The sequence below is a fragment of the Filicampus tigris genome, chromosome 3 (assembly GCF_054856515.1).
Source record: "Filicampus tigris isolate MCC_2025a chromosome 3, RoL_Ftig_1.0, whole genome shotgun sequence".
NCBI lineage: Eukaryota > Metazoa > Chordata > Actinopteri > Syngnathiformes > Syngnathidae > Filicampus > Filicampus tigris.
Genome location: NC_141219.1, coordinates 6,650,750 through 6,675,917, shown reverse-complemented (window position 1 = coordinate 6,675,917; position 25,168 = coordinate 6,650,750). Strand labels below are relative to the sequence as shown.

General features: G+C 41.3%; 2 protein-coding genes across 5 annotated transcripts; one reads left to right on the top strand and one right to left on the bottom strand.

Annotated features, from left to right (window-relative positions):
• Positions 1 to 22: 22 nt before the first annotated feature.
• cep89 (centrosomal protein 89) lies at positions 23 to 25,166 on the bottom strand. 3 transcript variants are annotated; one of them, XM_086026230.1, is made up of 18 exons: positions 24,920 to 25,166; positions 24,412 to 24,518; positions 23,843 to 23,989; positions 23,533 to 23,749; positions 23,098 to 23,149; positions 22,403 to 22,498; positions 22,142 to 22,327; positions 21,619 to 21,761; positions 19,972 to 20,022; positions 19,314 to 19,397; positions 19,129 to 19,235; positions 17,923 to 18,038; positions 17,670 to 17,850; positions 16,642 to 16,797; positions 16,337 to 16,478; positions 12,857 to 12,946; positions 2,002 to 2,150; positions 23 to 1,031 (listed from the first exon to the last, which is right to left on the bottom strand). In XM_086026230.1, the coding sequence occupies exons 1-18, from the start codon at positions 24,959 to 24,961 to the stop codon at positions 824 to 826; spliced, it is 2,274 nt and encodes a 757-aa protein (XP_085882356.1). In that variant the 5' UTR covers positions 24,962 to 25,166; the 3' UTR covers positions 23 to 823. The 3 variants fall into 3 exon arrangements, 2 of the variants coding, with proteins under 2 accessions (XP_085882356.1, XP_085882358.1); XM_086026232.1 differs by having other exon boundaries at positions 23,101 to 23,149; XR_015086241.1 differs by lacking the exons at positions 23 to 1,031; positions 2,002 to 2,150 and adding an exon at positions 14,945 to 15,064 and having other exon boundaries at positions 12,920 to 12,946.
• Positions 1,857 to 10,503, top strand: LOC147149696 (E3 ubiquitin-protein ligase RNF182). Of its 2 annotated transcripts, none has more exons than XM_086026234.1 (2): positions 1,857 to 2,265; positions 9,372 to 10,503. In XM_086026234.1, the coding sequence occupies exons 1-2, from the start codon at positions 2,220 to 2,222 to the stop codon at positions 10,109 to 10,111; spliced, it is 786 nt and encodes a 261-aa protein (XP_085882360.1). In that variant the 5' UTR covers positions 1,857 to 2,219; the 3' UTR covers positions 10,112 to 10,503. The 2 variants fall into 2 exon arrangements, with proteins under 2 accessions (XP_085882360.1, XP_085882359.1); XM_086026233.1 differs by having other exon boundaries at positions 9,358 to 10,503.
• Positions 25,167 to 25,168: the final 2 nt, after the last annotated feature.

Here is a 25,168-nt window from a genome sequence, read left to right as displayed (position 1 = left end):
ATATATATATATATATATATATATATATATATATATATATATATATATATATATATATAAGTGTGTCCTTTATTTAACCTGGTAGGTCAGCTGAGAACCATTTTTGATTCAAAATGACAACCTGGCCATTGTTTAACTAATAGTTGTATGATCTTATCCTTAAAAATACTTTTTCCTTCATATTACTACCTTTCCACTAAAATCACACATTTTTACTCAATTTGATGATTTTATCCTTGAAAAAAAAAATCAATTTTTCCTTCTTAATATTTGCTGAGAAATTCTTCCGCATTGTGCAGAAAACGGCTCCATGGCCGTGTCTGGATGACCTGGCATCTATTAAATAGTTCAACAGAGAATATGCAGTCTTCTGGTAGTTGCTACCAGAGCTGGGCATTTTACTAAAAATTCACGGTCCGTTTATCGCCGTCTGCTTACAGCCAGGGTACCCTTCTGCCGTTCGTTTATCCGCCATTTTGTCCGGCCACACCAAATAGTAATTGCCGATAGGCCGACCCGACTATCATTTTAAACAGACTTCCGTTAGCGTTTCCGACTACCAACTTGGACAAAAAATGTAGTTCCGCCTATGCTATTTTTAAAAAAAAAAAATTTAAGTTTCCCGTCTATCGTTTATTGCCTACAAATGGGGTGTCCGTCATTGCCGTTTAGGCAGACTGGTGCCTCACATTGGCGGTATTCCCAGCTGTGGTTACTACTATTTTGAGCATTAAAGCTAAATGCACCAAGTGAAGAGTTCCCACAGAATGTTTCAGTTATCATGTATAAAAAAAATAGAAACGATGCCTGCGTGATGGCTCTGCTAGCTGTAGAACTCCAGGTCTAGTCTTGTCTTCCCATGGGAATCTTGAGCTTTGTGGAAGCTCGGCGGAAGCTCAGGGGTGACGGCGTCAGCAAAGGTCTGCTGGAGGACGTCGCCGGTGGGCCCGGTTTGCCAGAGCATCTTCTTGATTTGCTGGTTCTCCCTGGTTGCCGCCTGCCACACCACCTCCAGCTCCTCCTCCACCTCCCTGAACAAGAAAAAGTGACGACATTACATGCAGCTCATGTCTACAACGTGTGCTATTGTTTTTGTTTTGTTTTTTTTGTTTTAAACAATGACACATTTTTACTCAGTTTTGCGATTTCTTATTGAAAAATTCCGTTTGTCATGTTTTTTTTTTAAATGAAAAATACCACGCCTTTACTCATGCGTGCATGTTTTTTTTCTAAAAGATAGTTTATTCATTGTTATCCCAAGTAAAATATGACATTTTTCTTATATGACGTTTTGTAAAGTACCGTACATTTATCACTCTCCCCTTTTCATGTCTTTGCTCTTCTCACTTTTTCTCTTTCCGCTCCCCCTTTCTTCATAACTGTAGCAGTTTCTCCTTCCCTTCCTTGAGCTCCTCTCTCCATCTTCTATTTCTCCTCCTCCCTTTCTTCTTCCTCAGCTCCTCTTTTCTCCTTCTTCCATTCATCCTTTTACCCATGTCTCCCTTTTCCTCTTTTTCTCCTCCTCACCCCTTCCCTCTGCTTTCTCCCCTCCAACAAGATCCACTGCATTCATCTCTCTACCTCTTTTCCCTCCCTCCACCTCCACCTCATCTCACTCAACGTTATTTTCTTTTTAAATTCAATTTTATGATAATTTATGAAAAAAGACTTCTTTGGTCATATTTTCAATTTCCCTCTGAAATATTGTATGATCATTTTTTTTTCCATCTCCTCCTCCCTCTCGCCCCTCTGCTCTTCTTTCCCGCCCTCATCTCCTCTTTTCCCCTTTTCTCCTCCCTCCCTTTCTGCATCTCTCCTCCTCCCGCTCCTCCTTTCTCCCATCTAACACAGTCAAGTGCATCACCCTCTCCCGCGCTCTCTCCGCCTCCCTCTCCTGCGTCCTCCTCCCTCAGCAACCATCTCCTCTTTTCTCCACTGCATCAATCGCTCCTCCCTCTCCTCATTTGTTGCCTTTCTTCCTCCTCCTCCTCCTCCTCCCACCGTTTGGACTGCAGCAGCCTCTCCTCCGCCCGCTGCCTCTCTCCCAGCAGCCTCTGCAGGTGGACCATCTCTCGGCGGTGAGAGGCCGCCTTGCCCTCCGCCGCCTCCTCCAGCGCCGCCAGTCGGCTGGACGCCAGCCTGCGGTACACCTGAGACAGAGAGCGAGACGACGGGAGAGGGACAAGAGAGAGAGAGGGGATTTGCCATGAGGGAGTTGGATGCACATGGAGGAGAACGACGTAGCAGCAACAGCGCCGAAGCGAGGTGAGTGTTGTGGTGTGATGTGTAGACGTACTGTAGCAACAGATGTGCAGCACACACAATCACACTCAAACAGGTTATGCTGCCCAACTGCTTCAAGCAAGTTGACATCACGATGAAGATGCTTTTAAGGAGTGATTATTTTGAACGTGACGTTTGACATTTTGTATTGTGTTTGTTAAAGCTGTAATTAGGGAACAAGCATCCGATTGGAATCGCATCCATCCGTCCATTTTCTAGAAAACTTGCCCTCATCCCGGTAGAGTGAACGGTGAGCTGGAGCCTATTTCAGCTGACTTAGCATATTCGCTGTTTGGTACCGATTTTTTTGGGCAACCTATGCTGTTATTTATTGAAAAACTCACCTAAGCGCTTCTTTTGTGCTCAGGCCAAAGCCCTGTCTTATACTAAAATATTGCCTTTATAATACCAAAGTAATACTTTGGTATTATAAAGGCAGAGGTTTTATTCCTAAAATATGCCTGTAATTATTATTGTAAGCTGTTGCAACATTTATGCACAGTTGAAACATTAACATTATGCACGGTTGAAATTGTGCTTGAATATAGGAAAATTAAAATGTAGTAATGATTAGATTAAAATGAGTTGAAAAAAATATATATGCTCCAATAAATCTTTAAACACAAACACTTCTTTGTCGATGTACCCAACATGTATGTTTTTGAATTGTGGAAGGAAGAGAAAACCCATGCAAGCACGGAGGACAGTCAAAATTTAAACCCTGAACTTCAGAACTGTGAGGCAGACGTGCTAACCACTCACTCCACTGTGCTGCATGGAATCTCATAGGTTGTTCATGTTATCTCAACTTTGCCACCAGGCCCCGCCCACACCCCCAAAAGTGATGAAGAGTCACAACTTTGCAATTTAGCATCACTGTCAGGTATACTTGATTACAATTGGGTGGCAAATTCTCCGGGAGGAGTTTGTTCTGGTATAACCTCTGGGAAAAATAAAGACACATTTAAAACAAAATGGCCGGCTAGTCGTGCATTTCACAGCTGGGCTTATCGACTCCTGTTGTTTAGGCCAGCTTTCCACCAGACAAAAAGATAATTGCCGGCTGTGAAAGTGGAGAAAATGTCAATTATGTGTTGTTTCTTTTTCCCCTCAGGATGACAGCTCATAAAGATGAGTTTCTTTGCTCTCACTCTGCTGAATGACGTTAAGTCACTGGAGATGTGGATTGTTTGTATTCTGGGCAACCAGAATCTGAATTAGTCTGTTAATATGAATCACTTAAAACACGCAGTATTTACAGTGAAGGGGACATAGTAGGGAAAATTGACTTTTCAGTCTGTGTATCAAAAAAAAACACAAGTAAAGTGTGAAACTTAGTAAGAAAGTCAATATTTTCTTAGCTACCTATTAGTCAATGCCTTGAAATAGTAGTTCCATGACCACGCTCGTAACTCAATCACAAATTTTTCCCCGTTGAAAGGAATGGAGATGCCTTTCCTGCCCCTCCATAAAAACCACCAAAAATTGTGTTTAAAATTGTTTGTACAAGGAGAAATAGCACTCTATAATATTGTACTTTATAAAACAGATTAATAACATAATAAAATAGAATGCAAAGAACTAAACAGTTTGCACATAACAATTTAATGCTGCAATACAATTAATTGTGCTGCTCCTTCTGGTGGTGTGCCCGTCTTGGCCACTGGGGGCTGTATAACAATGTACAGCAGATCTCAGCAAACTACGGCTGGGGGGACACATTTGGCCTGCCCAGAGTCTCTGACCGGCCCCGGTCATTTAAAAAAAAAATGAAGCAAAATTTAAAATATGCAGTGCTTGTATTTTGAAAATGTGTACTTTAATTTAATGTGCACACGTGTGGACATATTACAAGCAAACTCCTGAGGACGAGACACAACTTGCGTCTGCAATGTTGCCAACTTAGCAACGTTTTCGCTATATTTATCAACTTTTCAAACCCCTCTAGCAACTATTTTTCCAAAAAAGAGACACGCAAAAATTACAAAAGTGGTAACTAATGGTAACAATATCCATATTTCCGGCATGGTGGAAGGAAGAGGGCTAAGAAGATGTGGCCTGGTAATCCTGTATGCAAATCTACTATTTCATATACTATTCGCATTGTGTGTATTATAAGTCACCAAGTATGACTATACATTACAGTCAATAATGTTATACTTCACACTTATCTATATAGTTAGCAGCCCTGAAGAGGAACAATGAGTAGGCAGTTGGTGCAAAAAAATAACCTTACATCAACGCTTATAATTTTGTTTAAAAATTGTATTTCCTAATTATAACAATACATACCATGTATACACACGCAGCAATTAATTGCAGCAAGACAGTATGTTTTTTCGTAATACATTAAAAATAATGAAGAAGAAAGCTGAGGTTGCGATGTTGACTTGGCCCTTGACAAGTGCTCCAGTTTCTCATGTGGCCCCTTTGCAAAATTAATTGCCCACCCCTGATGTACAGTCATGCAGACACAAATGAAGAATATACTTCTACAATTACTACTACTACGACTTTAAGTCACTCAGTAAAATCCTGGAATATTAGTTGTTTTACATCGAGGATAAAGAATATATGTCTGTGATTATTGTTATATTTATCTGCCGAAATGTGTTGCTCCACCTTTTGAGTTCAAATATCCGTTTGCTTCTAAAAACCCAACTTTCATGTCCATGACAGTTTGTATTGTTTGCTAGCATTACTAAGCGTACTTTTCTAAGGCAAAGCAATGTGTTTTTTTTAAATACACAAAGTGTAATTCTCTTTTTTTAAGGCCTTGTCTACATGTACCCGAGGTTTTTTTGCATTGACAACATAAAACTCTGGCCACAGTGGAGATTTGCGGATATCTCCGGACCCGCGTTTGGCTGTGGACGGTTAGACCCGGAGATTTACGCCGTCACTAGGCGACAAAAATACTATGACGTCACTTGCCCGACTTGTGTTGTCAAGAGAGTCAACATGGATGCCCGCGGAGCTGCGTTGGTTATCGCCATTCTCCAGGCGCTTTTTGCATATTTGTCCGCAACCAACTACTGCTTCTCGTTGAAAGGTTTAAAATCAGTTCTGGCCTCTTGTCGGTCCTCACGAACGAGCCTGGCGCCGTGTTTTCGGTTTCGTAGAAGTGACGTCAAAGGACCGAATTTCCTTCTGAATGGACAGTATTTGGCTAACTACTGCCGCCTAGAGGCTTGGCGTGCGATTGAAAACGCACTTTTGCAGTGTAGTGTAGCTGCGTTTTCAACAAACGAGGATGTGTATTCCAACATGGAGTGGGGGAGAAATATTCGGTTCTTTAAAAAAAAGCCCAGTTACGTGTAGACAAGGCCTAAGTTTAAAGCAAGAGTAAACCTCAATTGGGAGTGGCATCAAACAGCCTGAAGCCTTTTTTTTAATGAGTTGCTCAATATTTGCCAAACTGCTGCTTATTTTGAAGTAAGTTGAATAGAGCTCAGTGCCACCCTACAAAGCTCATTTTTAAAGTTGGTGCTTCCATGTCAAAGCAAAATAAATAACTAATTAAATCATCCAAGTCATGGCGTTTATTTGGAAATACTCGTCAGTCGAGTCACTCATATCTCAAAGCACCACTGTATTTGTGTTTGGAGATGTGTCCACTGTATCCACCATTTGCACAGCTCCACTCCTCTAATAGCAAATAAACTCCTGACCTGTACTTAAAGTCCTTTTGAAGTGAGAATAGAAATGTCAATGTAATTAATTTGATAAGCCATAGTGTTGTTAACAGCAATGAATAAAAACAAAAAGACAATTATATAAAATGAGTTATCATTGTGAAAATGGAGATACTGTGGGCGTGTCTGCTCATCTTTCAACTCTTATCAATCAAACACAAATCAATTAATTCTAGCAGTCACCTACACATCCCTATATATTTGAGCCCCCCTGAATTCACTTTACACGGTCTTCAACAATCCGTTTTTTTTTTTTTGGAATAAGTGTCCAAAAAAAAAAAAAAAAAAAAAAGAGGATGGAATCCTATTGTTTGGTTTTGGAGGCTGTTGGGGCTACAAGGACCCTCCTGGGACTGCAATATGACCCAAAAACCGATCCCAGTTCAATGCACACTTGGTAAACAACGGTGGTCACCATTTCAGACGAAGGCAGAAAGAAGCAGTTTTACTCGGGGTAAACAATCACGCACTAATCGTTTTCCGAGCATGGCCTAAAATTCTGATCGAGAGTGCAGCAAGGAATCAGCTGAGGCGATGATATTTTCTTGCCCTCCAGTTCGAGGCCAGAGACTGGCAGAATAAAATAAAATCTAAATTCTGATTGAAAATGTCAGAGACAATGAAGGATTGATACACGATTAGCTATTCACAAATTCACCTATTCGTGTTTTTTTGCTGTGAAACTAGTCCTTAGCTACTTTCTGAAAAAGTAACCCATTGGTATTTTTGTGTTCTTTTTATAATGCTCTAAGATGCCACAAGACAGCACCAAAGCCCTGGATAATAGGAACGTGTCAAATAGTCGGTGTCAATGAAATATGACAGTGATATTTTTCAACTGAGAAAATTAGGGGTGTGCAGCTCTACACAAAAGACGATCCAATACGCTTTTCGATATGTGGGGTGCGTAACAATTCAAGGACGGTTCGAGGAGGGGCTAAATTAAGCCCGAGTTATTACTGGTGTGCATGTACACACGCACGTTAGGTGCATTTTGTAGGCATCAAACTATGTGAAAGTCATGTATTTTTAAAATTAATGTTGTATGATGACAGTTTGTACAAATAAATAAGCAATTATAAACATCCTTAGTGGGGGCATCAATAACTTTTTATTTTTTGGAATTTGCAGCAGTGCTCGGGACCAAGCCCCCACGATTAACAGGTTTTACTGCGTAAACGTCTTTTCCAGCTTCTCAAGGCCACTCGCAGATTATTACCTGTATACAGCTTGCTTTATAAGGCGCTACAGACTGCAGCAAACACACTCCAGCTTCTTTTTGGTAACACCGTCTAACTGCTCTTCGGCTAATTAACCCCTAGTGGCCTTTTGTACAACTGGAAAATATCTGGATCAACATCCTGCCACAACAACTCCATTCCATCAACAGCGAATCCAGCTCCATAGCAGGGTTAAAATCGTTTGGGAATTTTCATTATAGTTAGCTTTTATTTCGTTTTGAGTTTTTTGTTTGAATGTAGTCACTTTTAATTAGTTCTCAGAGCAAATTTGTTAGTTCTAGTTTTTGCTTTAGTTGACTTTTTATGAGTTTTAATATTATTCTTTTTATTTTGTGTACTGCTTGTGTGCAAGATTAGAAAAACTTCACAGAAAGTATTGTGTAGAAAACACTAAAAGTTATTGTATTGAAAACAACCATCCACAAATCAAATATCGGCACTGTATAATAGTCCACAGACTTTCAAGTGTAACAAGTGCAGTTCATTGTGCTGCTTTTAAAGTTAGATGAAACAGAACTCTAGCGTCTTAAATAAAGCTACACTGAAAAAAATGACGTGCTGAATTCACTCCATTTTATTTCGTCAGGCACAAAATAAAATCATCTGGATCCAGATTTTTCAAGTAAATGTAAACTCTACTTTAAAAAGGTATTAGGATCCAGATGACTATATTTTGTGCAACCACTTGACAAAAAAAAAATGGAGTAAATTCAACACAAACTTTTTTCAGTGTACGATGGTCTCACTTTCCATCCCTTATTGGATAAGTTGCCAACTTCTAGAGTGAATTTATGGCTTGAAATAAACATATTTAGAATCAAACCCAAAGGCTCATGTATTAAATTCATTGACAGATTTCACTAGTATTAGTTAGTTTTCATCAGTTTTGAAAATACTATTCATTTTGATTTTATTTATTTATTTATTTTTTATTTTTTTTTCAATTTTGCACAGTTTCAGTTATTTCCTCAGTTGTCGTTAACTATAGTAACCTTGGTCCATAATGGCGCACAAGTACGCAATAGCCAGGACGCCAAAATTTCTTTCAGTATTTAATGGCCTACGCTGTGGTTACTCGCTAAGTGCTCTTTTCATTGTCTTCCATGGTGACTCTTCCAGTCCATGGTAATGGCTTTCAGAAGCACTACAAATGACAGTCATATGAGCAGAATCATGCAAGTGTCTACAATAAGACGTGACTATCGATCCCTTGGAGACGAGACGGTGCTGGGGAACCCATTACGGGTCAAGTCAAGTTTGCTTGGATCGATGTAGGTTACAATGATAATTGTGGTCTTGGCTGGTAGGTGAAGCACGCGAGGTCTGAAGTGCACATTGGATGACGGAAGAAAAGGGGACTTAGAGATTATGTCTTGGGATGGTTCTGGTTCTTTCAGAGCTTCTTTGGTCAATAACAAAGGTAATGAATGCCAAAGTGTCCAACAATTCTACTTGAGTGATGAAGTGACTTGATGGCTTTTACGAGGGAGACATTGCACGCTTCAAAGAGAAAGTCAATCCAAAGATATTTTTTTCAAGAATGTGTTCCCAGAAGGAACCACTAGTTGAATCACGGCATTCTGATTAATATTGCGTTTGTAAAATTCTATTGCATTGTATGACTCCACAAACTAGTTTCAACTAGTAGGCTTGCATAGAACATATTATTGTAAGAAATATGTTTGGGTTGACTTCCCCTTTGCGTAATTGGCTTGGGGAAAGGAAAATGGAAGCTTTTAAATGTACTAGGGACCCATAAACACAAGTCCTATTCCAGACCAAAACTATGGACATTTTGTGAAAAGGATATAAAAACAAACATTTGACAATGTGTCTCAAAATGGAAGTTTTTGAAAGACAAAAGGACTCATGCTTGGTGTTCAGTTAGGCCCCCTAATGCTAACTAACCATAACCGTAACCGCAAACTGGAACCAGAACCCTTTTTTTTTTTATGTTTACATTTGTTTCCATGCCAGTCCGTCCAAATATTTCGTCTGGTCCATGGCGCAATAACCCCATTCCTTATCCATAACTTTAATCATAACCACAACCCTAACATCACCTACTAATTGAGCCCTCACACTTGACCCATAACTCTGACCCTAACCCTCCATAAATTGTTATCATTGATCCTCAGTCTGTCTGCTTCAGAGCGCGACTGCAAGATGAGTTGCCCTCAGGCTGAGTTGGAGGAAAAGGAGCGGCCTTCATCCGAGGAATTAGAATGTAAAATCTGCTACCAGCGCTACAATGCGCACAACCGCCAACCTAAACTCCTGGACTGCCTCCATCGGGTGTGCGCCCGCTGCCTGGTCAAGATCCTCTACGTTGCCGACGGCGCAGCCTGCATTTGCTGCCCGTTTTGTCGCCACCAAACCCAGATCGGCGAGTACGACGTATCGGCCCTGCCCGACGACGCCAATATCATGTCCCGCCTAAGGCTCCACAACAAGTCCTGGAGCTTGGACCGCAACCAGGAGGTGGTCCTCTCCCCAAAGAGTTTCTTCTCCTCCGGCCCGTCGGGCGACTCATCCAACTGCCTCTTTATCACCATCATGGACGTGCAGAGGGAGCCGCAGCGCTTCCCGAGTCACGACGGCAGCTCCGACTTGGAGCGCAACGTGGAATCGCTGTCGGCGGGTTCCAACGGGCAGGCGGACCACGACTCCCTGACCAAGTTTTGTAATCACGTGCCACGCATCCTGGTGTGGCTGCTAGGCTTCTTGTACTTTGGTTCATTGCCTCTTGGGATTTACTTGTTGGTCATCCAGAGGGTGACTCTTGGCATCGTGTGCGTCAGTTTGGTGCCGTCCAGTCTGACGGTGTGTCTGGTCTACGGCTTCTGCCAGTGCTTGTGCCAGGGCATGTGCGACTGCTCCTCAAGGGGATGAACGCCAGCCAATCAAAACCGGCGGCGGCAATATGGACGGAGACATGCATACCGTCGATCAGCCCGTAGCATTTAGAGGCAGGTCTAAGAGGTCGATCTGAATCGAATCCATGTGTATTTCCGCACAAGCGTTCAAGCATATACAACGAAAACGTACATTCGTTTCTGGAACTGTGTGGATGACCTGATGAATGCGATTTACTGAATGGTTGTGACATTTCCTATTAAGATGCTGCTTTTTTTTTTTTTTAGGAAATCACTGTGGTGGTAAAGCCCTCCTGTGTAATTCTTAAGTAAAATTCAGTCGTGTAGGTGTTTTTTTTATTAACTCATTTGATGTAATTGTATTTCTGTGAACCTGCAGCTTGGTGGCGAAATAAATTGGGATTTTTTATTTTATACACGTCTATGAATCATTACTTCATACTGCAACATTGTGGCTCTTTGTCGTTTTGTCAAGTGTATTTTGGAGCATGAAAACATTTATAAACAGGTGTCAAAACATACCTTCGATTGATATAAATGTATTGTTAAAAAAGAACCAATTAACTGACAAATCAGCAAGAAACTCAACAACCAACTTCCTGAGTAACTGACCAACCACGGAGAACTTAACCATGAATGAACAACTAAACTCCCAGACAAACTAACCAACTAACAAACATTCCAGCTATCTCAGTAACTTAATAAACAACTAACTAACCAAGTGAGCGTCCAAGTAAACAGCCAACTGACCAACCAACTACTAAAGTCAAAGACTAACAACTGACTAATCAACTGACAGTCTAACCAACCAAGTTAATAACCAAACAACTAGCTAACCAACTGATCAACCCAGTAAACAACTAACCAACCAACCAACAAACCGACCAATTAAAAAACTAACTGACCTATGACTGACTAAAGTCACTTAATAAATAACTAACAAACAATCCAGCTAACTAACCGAATAAGTAAACAATCAACCGGCTACTGACCAAGTGAACAACCAACTGCTGAACTAGCAACTAACAATTAATCCATCTGACTACACAGCCAACCAAATACGTAAGTAAGCAACCAACAAACCGCCTTACATACAACTTGACCAGTAAATTAGCTGTCTAACCATTAAAGTAAACTCAGAGACAAACTAACTGAGTAACACACTAACCAACCAACCAAGTGAACAACCCCAAAAACTAATAGACCAACTTTCCAACCAACTAGCTGACTAACTAACTAACTAATAAACAGACAACAAAAATTTCAAATTTTTGAAGATTCAAAATTAAAATCGCAGGTGAACGAGGTTTCAATGTCAGAGAGGGAACGGACAATCAAAAAAGCAAAAAAGTTTTACACCAAATTACATTTCTGGGTGCAAGGCGAGACCCAGCCGGCTGTGGCCAAGCTATCACTCTGTAGGCTCTGTGGTGAGCCTTAAGTAACTCGTCGTGAAGAGCTGCTGAACAGACAAATGAATCACTTCATACATACAAGATTGTATCAAGGTAAAAGTTGAGTTGTTTGGCAAAGGTTTCACCATTTTGACAGCAAACGCCTGACTCTGCAGCCGCCTTGCAAGTGCACATTTTGTCCATTTGACTAATAAGACACTGATCAGTGTCTCGGCTCCGGCGATAATGACGTCAGTGTGACTAAGTGGCACTTAGCCTTTCTTGAAAAAGTCTTGCGAGGCTGCCTTGATTGCCTTGCTTTCCAACCCATTTGAGTCTTCCAAAACCACATATTCCACTAATCTGCTCTCAAGTTCAATTGTTGAATGCGCAGATAGGCATCATGTAAGTAACGCTTATTGAGCGATGAACGCAAACTAAATTGCGGTCCTCATTGCAAAGTCGTGGTGTGCGAGCGCGGTAATGACTGGCAAGCGGATGCTAATGATCCTTAATTGGAGTCAGTAGCCTGTATAACAAACAACTCATGTTTCCTTTCACTGCGCTGATTGCGCTCGTCTGGCCTCCGCACAGTCATCGAGGACCTCGGAGGCGTAATGAACCCTGTCAAGAGAGATGGCTGTTTGGTGACGGCTAATGTTCATCAATCGTGTGGTGACTGACAAGAGAAGACGGGGGCTGTGAAGAGCACCAATCAATACGAAGATACTATTTTACTTTTATTGTTTGTGGAGGTGCGAATGGAGCCTGGATGGGCAAATTTTGGTGCTCACGGGCAACATTTTATAAAATTAACGCAATATGGGCCAGGTCATAAAAGATGCGGTTAAAAAAAAAAAAGTTAAAATGTGTATGTAAAATTGTGAATTATATTAAAATAATAACTAACATTTTGTAATGATAATTCTAATGAATTTCACTTGAATTAATTATTCAAGTACGATACATTTTTTAAAGTGTATGGCAAACTGTTTATTTCCATTCAAGTCAACCAAACAGTTACTTAATGATATGAATAAAATATTTTTTTTAAATATCAAAAATATATCAAATTATTTAATAAAAATAAAGAAATAAATTATACATGTCAAATTATTTGATTGACTCATTATTCTATGTTTTTAATCATACATAATTATAAATATAAAACTATCTTTTATTTTATTATTTACTTAATTAATCAACTAACAAATTATTTAATGAGATAAACGAATATGAAAAATGTGCAGTTTTGGAGCGGGAAAAAAAAACGAGTAAATGCACTAAATATTAAAGGTTTCCTGCTAATGAAATGATCTTAAATTGCGGGCTATTGTGCATAGCACCCCATCTATAGAGCAACTCACCTTGACGCGCTCCTGCAGCTTCCCGAATCGGACGGTGCCGCTCAGGATGCTATTGCTGAATCCCTGTTTTTCCTGCTGGAGTATGGAGGCCTGAGGAGGAAGAGGAGCGGTGACAGGAAGGCAAGAGTTGAGCAACACTTGAAGGAGATAGTGAGAGCCTGCCGAGTCTAGAATCACCATTCGTGAACTCACCTACTTGCGATATTTTCTGTGGAACCTAACTAATAACGACTTGCTGAAGATTGCACCTATTTATGCCCCGTTCAAATATTTTTGCAATTTTTCTGTAAAGTCCTAAGTTATGAGTCATTTACAATATATGTGTCATTGTCCTTCCACTCCTAGGAAACCAATGTGAATTGAAGATGAAAAAAAAAAAAAAATCAGCTAAGTGATGGTTCAAATTCAAATATATCGAGAAAAAAAAAACCCACATAAATCAAGGCGCTTGTATCTCAAATCAATTGTTTAGGTAATTCCAAACATTTTTAGGGGGCGCATCCATAATTTAGCAAATATTTGCTATTCGCTTTTGTGCTTGGCATGGCCTATAACCCCTCTGAAAAAAAAATCGAATGTAAACCTTTGTATAGTAAATGTCAGTAAAACTAAAGCGGTCTACTTGCACCTTGAAGATACCTGACATATGTAGCGAGAATTATGCCTCTAATAGCCCAAAGCCGTCTGTGTGCACAACTCAGATAACAAGCAACAACAAACTCTTAGCACCAGCACACGCACAAATTGGCTCCTATTATGCTCCATCTGGGCTGGCGTGTGTCAGGCTGACCTTCTACACATGACGGGCTGTCGCTTTTTAAAAGTCTGAATGTGTTGACATTTCAAAGTGTCGTGACCGTGCACACACTACGGTCCCCCCGTGTTCTACAGCAAGGCAGTTGTCACAAAGACAGGGTGACGATGGTATGCGCAGCAATGTGCGTCCTATGCCTTCGTTGTTATTGTCGACTGAAAACATTTGGACTCGACACCAACATTTGAATATGAGCTGTAGTTTACAAGTCTGCATGGACATTTTAAAAATCTGTTTAAGCTGGGTACACTTGGGCAAATTTTGATCAGCTCAAATCAGCAAAGGCCCAATGATCGGATGTGTCTGAAAGCTGATCCTGACCTATTATCCTGGTGATAGTGACTCTGCTTGGGGCGCGGGCTGAAAATCATAAATGTTATTCAACTCGTTAATGCGTGTGATCAAAAGCAAGTTCCGCCGACCTCATGAATCCGTAATTGTGGTCCAAGAAGTGAGGTATGGTGAATAAGACCAACCCACTCCACAGCACAAAATAATTGTTCACAGTGGGCTTTCGTATTTTCTAAATTGGTTAAGCTAGGCTTCCATACACGCTTCATAAAATACTTCCTGGATTTCTCAACATACTGTACGCCCTGAAACCTTGGCACAATTTGTCACAGCACTAGCCTGGACAACACAACAAACCTGCCATTTACCTTTTGCTCACATAAAAAATGGCTTCTAAGGCAGATGTAACTACATGGAAATAAAAAGTTGAAATCTTCATTCATCTTTTGAGGCCTAAATATCAGAGCTGGGCATTCCGTCCCAGGGACGTAACAGTCCGTTCGCATTTTGTGGACGGAAGGACGGACGGACGACGAAACGTTTTTTAAAAAGGTGGGACGTGGCGTCGACAGCAAAAGTAAAAGTAATGATCGTCACCGTTCCAATACTTTTGGGGGGGGGAATGTATGTTGTTCATCGACACGTTTACGGGGCTTTGCCACCTTTCTCTGGTATAATAATTCCTAGAAATTAACATTTGAGGCCTGGGCCAGTAGTCAATTGTCTCGGGGCATTCAAGCAGGTCTCTCATCTCGCCTCCAAGCTGCTTAGCTATATAAACGCGCTGTTGGAGTGTACTTGAAAACCCAAGCAATCACGCCAAGAGTGTGCAACGGTGGGCTCGGTCATTGTCCGGCCGACGCAGAATCTTCGAGATGAATGAGACTCATTCTTGTGGATGTGTGCGATACATGAACTCAACCTCCACACAGCTGCTGTCATAAAATCCTGAGAGTTGCCACGTTTGAACTTGGTACGTCTACCTGCATGTATTCTCCAAGGTACCTCGGCTGCTGACTGATGCTACCTTTGTCCCAATTCTGAGGCTACACTGCTTCTATCCACCGTGGCCACATGTTTCCAAACATTCTTTGTGCTCAGTCCTGTAAAAGAAAGTATTCAGTGCTCTTCATTTCGATTTTCAGTCATTTTTTTCCACGCAAAATTCTACACATAACATAACAAGAGTGAAAATATGACGCAATACTTTTTTTTTTTTTTTGCAAATTCATTTTTGAAAAACAGAGAATTTGGAAAAATACATAATCCCGCTCCCACGCTGAGTTTCTGCAACCATGACTTGGCAGCTAGGAAAGGAGAAGATAAAGAAGAACATAAGCAGAGCTGCAGTGTTAGCAAAGATTAGCATAGTTAGCAATAGTTTTAGCCTCATCTTTGTCTTTCTTTTGAGCACTGTTAGCTTCTGATAAGTGGCGATAATGTGTGAGTCCTTACCAGTTGCTTTTCTGAAAATAAGTCGTTACAGGGGCTATAAAAGAGTAGCACTTGCTTTGTTGTAATGGCCTAGCCCCGCCCCCCTGACTCAATATGATAACGTTAGCCATACATTACCTTTGCGTGGGACATCGCGTGATTATGAGCAGCGTGTGAAAAGTAGATGTTGAGTGTGCAATTATAACTTTTCTTTGACTGAAGAATGACAGTTTTTATTAACTCATTCACTGCCAGACATTTTCAGACCCTCTTTTATCCTAACATTTGAAAAAATTTGAAAAAAAAAGTAGAAATAAGTTCCTGGGATTGAATAGCTGGACTGTGAAAAGACAAGTAAATTTGTCAATGAGTTAAGACACCGTAAACTGCAAAAAAATTGCACAATATCCCCTAAAAGTAGATTAATATTTAACTGTCATGAAATGGAAATGGTCTAAAATAAGCCACTTGCTGTAAATGTTAAACTGTAAAACAAACCTGTCCAGTATAACTTAAGATAACCAATGATGACACTTCTATTTTTTCTTCAAAACCTAAAAGCATTATATGAAATAAGCTGTGAACTTAGCTCCTGCATGATATGTTTAGGTCTTGCGTAATGTCAGGCGACACGACGGTTCAAATGTTTTTCTTTGGATAGTTGCCAGTGTGGGACCATAAAACCTTCAAATCTAACTTGAAAGTGAGTTATGCTAACATGTAGTCCCCTAGCATAACATGCAAGGTACCAGACCGAGACAAGGCACTAGGCCGTCCTTTTTTGGATGGTGGACATTGCTAGCTCATCAACCATTTGGTGTGTTTTCTTTTTTTTTTCTTTTTTTTTTACCAGCGCGTTCTTTTCTATCGGTTTTCGGCTCCACCGATCGACTGCATCACTACTATGTGCATCACACGTGTTCTGCGTCGTCATCTCGTACCATGCGTACAAGTTGGTCACGCTCCTGCGAGATGCGATCTGCCACGGAAACAACGGCTTCCAGGTAAGTGCGCGTCTTTCCCTCCTTCAGCACGTACTCGTCCTTCTGCTGCTTCAGTGCACTCAGGCGCCTCTCCGTCCTCCTGCAATTGGTGGGAGTGCAAAGGAATGAGTAATTATGAGGAGAAAGCAAAATCAGTGGATGATGTATCATGGACGGATGGTGGCTAGATGAACGCATGGAAAGACGGCCGCATGGTGGCTAGCTGGATGGATATCCTGCTAAAAATAATAACTTGAGCTGACCTGTTGACTTGTCTGCTGCTCTCCAGCTCCGCTTGCGCCCTCTCCACAGCCGCCATCAGTTCGGCTTTGTCCGCTCGCAGACTTTGATTTTGATGGCGGAGGACATGCGCCTCGTCCACCTCACTTCTGTTCCTGCTCTGCTCCTGCTCTAGCTGCCTGAAAAATGTGATACAAAAAAAAAAAAACAGAAAATGGAACTTAGTGCCGCATGGGAAAGCAGCCCACCGCCAATACGCTGTTAAAGCAATACAATTAAGTAAATACTATCAGTTGTTGTTGTTATCATTTCGGCTTTTCCCCTCAGGGGTCGCCACAGCGAATCGAGTGCACGCTCGATTCGCATCATCGATCTGGCAAAGCATTTTAACCCTTTTAGCCGGGCACACACACAGACACCATCACTGAGAGGGAATCGATCCCACGCTGGCCGAACACAACTCGGGCGCGTGTACCACTACACTATCAGTGACTTCCAAGTAAATACTATCAGTTAGTACGACAAATTCATTTGGATCAATGCAATGTCGATACACTCATCTAACATTACATTTAGGGCATCTGGAAAATGCTCACTTTAAAGCAGCAGAATATTTTTTTGTACCCGTCCACGATCTTGTCTTGGAGGCCGACATTCAATACCATTTACTTCATGCTCGGTTTGTGTTCTGACAGTCACTGTCAACTATGGGACCTTATATAGACAGATCTGCCTTTCCAAATCATGTCCAATCAACTGAATTTAACACAGGTTGACTCCAATTAAGATGTAGGAAAACAGGATTCACCTGAGGTGAACACTGCGTAAAAATAAAAAATAAGTAAAAGTTTCTTTTTACTCTTGTCATTACACAATGCTGTGGGTTGAATTTAGAGTGAAAAATGAATTTATTCAATTTTGGAATAAGGCTCCCAAAAAAAAAAAAAAAGTGGAAGAAGTGAAGTGTTGCGATTCCTTTCTGGATACGCTGTATGACGATTACGGGGATGACATCATGACCCGCCCTTGCGGAGGTAACGCAACGCTGTACCATCTGAGCTTCCCGGCGATGCTGCAGTGCTCCTCCCAGGTGACGGCGTCCTGGAGGCGGGTCCTCAAAGTGGCCGCCTCCCTTTCGCTTTGGCGCGCCTCTCTCCTACTCTCGTCCACTTCCTCCTGCAAACGTTGGTTTTCTGCCTCGAGCAGGATCAGCTGCTTGGACGTTCGGGACACTGCGCAGGGAAGGAATGGGGATATTCATTGATGAAAGGATAGATGGATGGCTGATCATAGACACCGTAGACCTTCAGAGAGGCGCTTGCTGTGCTCGGTCTCGTTCTTGGCATTCAGAGCCTCCAGCTGCTCAATCAGCAGCTGATTCTCCTGCAGCACCAGCATGGCCTGCTGCTGTACTTGATGGCTGCGCACGCACGCACACACACACACACACACACACACAAACACACACACTTCCTTTTCAAATTCTCATCATCTACATGTCATCCTTTAAAACATTCTCTTTTTCTACTCACCATTTAAAATTGTATTCTCATATTATATCTGTAATGTTTTTTTTATAAAATGTATAATATAGTACTCATAATCTCTCGCTTTCAACCCTTCACATGCTATCTCATCTTTCCGCATCTTCCCTCCTCTTTAAAGCGGAAGTCAACCCAAACATATATATTTTTTAGAAATATGTTCTATGCAGGACCACTAGTTGAAACACCAGCATGCGGATTCATATTGTGTTTGTGTAATATGAGTTAAGCAACGAAAAACCACCCGTTTGAACCATCTCTGGGGCCATTTTGTCACTCGTGTCGACTGAAAATGACATCACACACCCTCAGATAACGACCAATCATAGCTCAGCTTCAGAAAACAGGTGAGCCGCGACTGGTCATTATCTGAGCCCTGAGCGTGTGTGATGTCATTTTCAGTCGACACAAGTGACAATCGGGAAACCCAAACCTATTTTTTTCAACAATATGTTCCCAGCTGGCCCACTAGTTGATTAATATTGCGTTTGTGGAATATGAGTTAAGAAGCAAAATCCACCCCTTTTTAGCCATCTCAGGGGGCGGCCATTTTGTCACTTCTGTCGACTGAAAATGACCTCACAGACCCTCGGGGCTCAGGTGGCAAAATGGCCAACCCCAGGGATGGCTAAAAACAGGTGGATTAACTCTTATTCCACCAACGCAATATTTATCAGAATGTCTTATTTCAACTAGTGGGCTTCCATAGAACATATTCTTGAAAAAAATGTTTGCGATGACTTCCCCTTTAACTCATATTTTATATTAATCATATTGCCTTGTTTCAACTAGTGGGCCTGCATAGAACATATTCTTGAAAAAAATAGGTTTGGGTTGACTTCCTCTTGATTTGATCAAGAGGCCACTCAGAGTGTGGTCGCCAGTTGCCCATCGCTGGTCGAAATCTGTTATAAAGCAACACCATCATGGGAAAATGCAATGCATGAGGTTGTGTCTTGTATTTACCATTCCTCCTGACTGAGGCCGGCAGTCTTCTTGGCCATTTGACGGTGAAACATCTCATTTTCTTTCACCACCTCCTCCACGTGCACCCGAAGCTTCTTCACCTCCTCCTGCGTGAATCAATCACAATCTGTTGTCATCCGTGATAAAACCGATTGGTTTAACCGTTATGTTCACATGCGTCTTGCCTCAGCAGTCCGCAGGAGAGCGTCTTTGTCATTCAACGTGTCTTCGTAGGCCAACATCAGAGGAGACAAATACTTCATGTCCACCTACATCAACCAAGGAAAAGAGGAGCAATGTTAACAGGTTATACACTGGACTGGTTGCCAGCCAATTGCAGGGCACATAAAGACAAATAAGCATTCGCACTCACATTCACACCAAAAATTTTAATTCGCACAGTATAATATTTTAAAAGAGTACAACGCTTAAAAAAAAAATTGAAATGAAATATCACAAAGTTGTTGAAGTTTGACATTGAATAGAAATATATATCAAATAATTCATATTTTACTCTTTGAATAAAATCTGTTGATGTTTTTTTTCTTCATATAAAAAAATCTTAAAATGCAATTTGTCCCCTTAAATTGTAATTGTTTTGACTTTCAAGCCATCTACCAGCCATTCTGGAAAAGGCCTAGTCATTGTCGACCATTCTATGATGACAGCACAACTGATGGTCCATTGCTATCTTTAACAGCTGACGATGTCGCCCTGGCAACAATAGAGAGAGCCTGTGAGCCATCAACATGACTATGAAGATAAATCTCCTGATTTAGATGCACCAATTACCACAAGGTATTGTACTGAGCTTACTTCAGGCAGTTTTCATCTGTTACTCACCAGCCACGGAGGAGGAGAACCCGTCTTTGGGAGGCTGCTTAATCTGGAGCTCTGCAACACAAATCACAACAACACAGTTAAGAGATTGCAATTTCTGTCGAGATTGCGTGAGAATGCTGAAAACCTGACGCTGAGCTGAAATAATGCAGAATTAATTGAAATGGAAGAAATGTTGAATGTGTGAATTGGGAAAATCAAACATGAGTTAATACACGCAATCTGGTGTGACTTTCTCCTTAAAGCTTCAATGCATACTGAGCTGCAATCAATTTCTTTTTTGTTATGTAGTGTCATTGGCGCTACAGAATCCCTGTAGACAACACCGAGCGTGCAAGGGATGGACCGATTATCAGACGGGCCGATTATCGGCTCCGATATTCAGTGTTTTGATGAATATCGGCATCTGCCGTTTTTAAAAATGTTTTGGCCGATAATAAATCAATTTAAAACTGTGTTAACTTCAAGGAACTATTTATTTACATTTTCAGTTAACTTTAAAAGTGTGCACTTTTAACATAAGTGAAATTTGAACATTTCTGTCATTTCGAATTTTTGAAGGACTTTATTTACTGTAGAAAAGTATAGGGAGCTATTGTTTAAGTTTTCATTTAAATTTTGAAGACATGCAGATGACACTTGGAGGTCCCTTTTTGTTTGAATTTTACAACAAAGAAGTATATTGGCAAACATTTACAATAATAATAATTTTAAAAAAACATTATGCAAATCTGAACAATTGTTCAAAAGACATTTCAACAAAGTTAAGTGTTTTAATTTTACTTTTTTTAGATTGTGACGCCAATATTTGCCTTTTTACTGAAAATGAATATCGGCTCCAAATATCGGTTATCCTTCTCCATGACTACTATAATAACGGTATTGGTATCAGCCGTGAAAAAAACATCGGTCTATCTCTACTTAACATTTTTGTTTTTACCTGAAAATAGTAATTTTCAAATAATAATTTGAATACTCCCACAATGCCTTTCACCATTTTCAAGGTGGAAATACCAGAGTTTCCCTTTCTCAGGTGTTCTATAATGTGCAATTATTTGTCTTTAGTGAGTCCTATGTTAGATATTTTTCTGTATTTTTTCATCCTTCATATGTGTCTTGTCAATTCTTTCTCTCTGTTGCTATTCGCTGGAGGTGAAGTACAACTGTCTGTGGTGACACAATGTGTAATGCTTTACAGAATTAATTCACCCCGAGCAAACGTCATTTTCCCTAAAAACTGTCATGTTTAGTATAGTTTTTCCTTAACTAGCAACCACGCTCCCCTGAGAAAAATAGCGTGCGATTGGTGAGAAACGCTAGTTGCCAGATTTGCAACATTACAGCTGCCAGGTAACCTTAAATTATCTGCTGTCGTGCGAAACTAAAAATCAAGTCAACTCACATCTAGATTACAGATGGCACCCCTGCAGAGCAATACTGACACCTAGAGGCGTTTTAGGGGTATCACCAGAATTGATAATCAAATGAATTGTTCATACGTACTCATGCCAGCATGGCTTGTAATCTATCCAGGTTGTACCCCGCAAAGTAAGCTCACCCAAGACCCGAACGGGGACAGGAAGCATAAAAAAACTTACTGATGGATGATTTATGTGGCTGTCAGCCAAGTATGCATGTTATTGTTTGTACCTCGTGCTTGTTGAGCGGCCTGTATTTGGTCTGGTAGGCGCTCAGCTCCACACTGAGACGATGGACGCTGCGTTTGAGAGCGTCGTTTTCGTCCACTAGCTCCTGCGCCTGTTGCCTTGCGTCCAGCAGCTCTGCCTGCGAGCCTAAAAAAAAGAAAAGAAAAAAACATTTTATAGTATTAACCTCGTCCACCTCGCTTCAATTTTGTTTAACCATTATCGGTGTGTTGATGCAAAAGTAATCGAGTTACCATGATTGGAGGTTTTTGTCTGATATTGTAAATCTTGGAAGGGGACGTCAATTCAAGCATATTTTTTTTCGAGAATATATTCTACACAGACCACTAGTTGAAACGAGGCATTCTGATTAATATTGCGTTCATGGAATATGAGTTAAGTAGGAAAATCTAGCGGGGCGGCCATTTTGTGACTTCCGTCACACATTTTTTTTTTTTATGTTTTACTATCATGGTTGATCATCTTTTTGGACAAGGGAGCAATTTTCGGCTGAAAGAAACATGTACCTGTAGGCGAGATCCTGATTGGCTGGGCTCCCCCGCGACCGACTTCCTGTTCCAGGTGTCGCAGCTTGTCCTCCAGCATGGCGTTCTTCTCCTTCAAGGCCTTCACTGCTTCCCCATCCTCAGTCAGGACGCTGGCCTCACGAAATGGCTGACTCCGTGCTTTTGGCTCTTTGGAATGGCTGGTGGCTGCGCAGGAAATAGATGACATGAAATGCTTCGGGATATGAGAGGAAGAACAAACTTGAGGTTGTGGATGCTTACATGGCATGTCTTCCTTATACTTTGTGGAGTCTTTTTTCTTCTTCATTTTCTTGCTGCCGCTGGCTTGAGGAAGCACGATGTTTTCCCTCAGCAATTCTGTCAAAAATCAGTCTATTAATACTTTCAAAATGAAATAAAATGACCAAAATCGGCGAGTTGGGAGATCAAAGAACTTCCCAGACTGATCTCTTGAGGGCATGCTGTACAGTATTCGCATGGTAACGTAGTGGATGTGACGATCCCCTTCAATTCATCCCTTCATCATCTTGGCATGCACGTCCTTGCTTTTTCTTGTATATAATAATATACTTTTAACTCATAATAGTACAACTAAAGTTCTTCCTTTAATAAACGCTTTAACTGACGCATGGTGCGCTCTGAAAGTGAGTACCAGGAATTTTAACGATTCTTTGGCTTTTTTTTTTCCCACAGAAGGAAGAATTGGAATGTAGGAAAGGGAAATTCTTTCCTGGCTGCTCAAGACAATATAGTGATGATGACACCGACTAAGGGTAGAAGCTAAGTTTTACTGTTGTTATCTTTTCCCGAACGGTATCGTTAATAAAGGTTTTGACATGACTTCAGATAGGAACATTGCATTGTTTTCTGCAATGGTTGTGAGTTTGCATGCTTCCCTCAGGGTGCATCATGAATGGCAAGCAACTAACAGGAGATCTTGTGTGACAGGTGACTACTACCTGGAGAAGATTCCCTGCTGGACATCGGGCTTGACTGAGGCGAACTTGTCTGCGAGACAAGGAGAAATATTTTGTTATAATAATATTAACTCCAAGTACTTCTAATTGAAACTGTTTCTTTTGATACAACTCTTGTACTGGATCCATTTGGAGTCCCAGTGGCCAGCATGCATCTTGAGGTTCAAGGTTCAAGACTCACAGGCAGTGTGGTGAGGGCACTCAATGCAGCACCAGAAAGCAGCATTTTTTTTGTTTGTGTGTATTTTATTTATATTCTGGTAGCACTGTTTTTTTGTATTGTGTTTGGCATCATTTCCTTAGTGAGTCCGTCCAACTTGTTCCTGAGCTATTGCTTCTTTGTTACAAATTTAATACAGAGTAGGATTCAATGCACATTCTGTAAATAGACTTATCAATTGTATTGATCTTCACCAAGTGCTTTAACGGCAAAGCGTAGACTGCTGCTTCCATGTCTGAAGACTTCTTCTGTCTGTCCAGACTATGGTAGACATGTTCCTCCTCCTCCTCCACGCCTCCCCCTTCATCTTCCTCTTCCTCCTCCACCTCACCCGCCTGTTGCTGTTCCTCTTTGGAATGGTCAGGGGAGGACAGAGGCGGACGAGCGACAAAGCCTTGTGACCATCGATCACTGAGGAGGACGGACAGTGCAAGTTAGAGTGGGAAAAAGCATTATAACGGCTCTTACTGGCATAAATAGTTATGAATGGAGCGTGTGTGTCACCGCGTGTAGAGCGCAGTGCTGATGTTGCGCTCGGAAAGCAAGGACTCGGATTGGTCGCTCTCAGAGAGAGAGCGGGCACGGGCTGGCGGGAGCACCCACGTCTGTCCGGTCAGCGAAGAAGACAAAATGGCAGCCGCTAAGGCCGATCTGCGGACAAACAAAAACAAGCTAATTGACACACAATATGAAACATCTGCATATTAAAAAAATAAATAAAATGTAAAACATTTCCAAAGAAGGTTAAGAAGGAAAGTGACAGACTTTTCTGGGGAAAAAAAGACTGACGGACAATTTCTGCAACATATAATAAAATGAAATTTAAGAAAGGATAAGAAGGCAATTCATATTCCAAAAAAGAAGAAATTACTGAGACAGGGCGTTTAACACCCAACACTCACTTCCCCGCCCTGACATGTAAACTACATCACATCAGGCGTTTGCACTGACGTCATTGTATCCAATGCCGGTAAAGTACTGTACAATAGGATGGAGGGAAGAGCAGACTGATGAGAAACAATGAGAGGAAGTTGAGGAAGTTGAGGAAGACGAGGAGAGGCGACTAGGGGTACCTGGGTCTTTCGGGTGAGGGGGCAGGGCTGCGCGGGGGTGGGGTACGAGGCACAGCAGCCTTGGGGGCGATGGAGGCGGCGGGCACCAAACCATGTGCTATGTGTTTCTACATACACGCACATACATGCGGGAGATCACACACAATAACACACAGAAAGCATATAAGCCGAAGGGAGGTGACGACACAAAATGGTCTGGTGGAGTTGTTTCTTGTACTGTGTTCAAGTCAGTCTGTTAGATAAATAACACTTTTGTCATGTCCTCTCGTGCCCTGTGCCGTTTGTACCATCATGTCCTCTGCTATTCCACCCTTTCTTGCCACATCCTGCCCCGATAAAAACCCAACTCCTAACGTTACTCTGTTACTACTGTTTACGTTGTTTTTCGTTTGCGCGAGCTCTCCGTTTACTCGAGCCCTCCGTTTACTCGGTCCCCTCTCAAACACGAGATAGGCAAACATGTCAATATTAAAGTATACAAAAACAACATTAGTGGATTAACACTCACGAATTGTTTGTTTTTCTCCCTCCAGAGGTTCAGCTTCAACATGGCGGGCGATGCGTCTCTACTAAGTTCTTCTGATATATCTCAACGCTGTGGTGTCTGGAGGACAAATGTAACGTGTCTATGGTTATCACTTCAATGTTAACTTAATGCAACTATTCGTTTTTAATGTACAAATGCTAATCTTTCAGGCTGCTACTTGTGGCTTCCTCGTATCTAGACGCTTCTCCGCCATACGGCACCTCGCTTCAT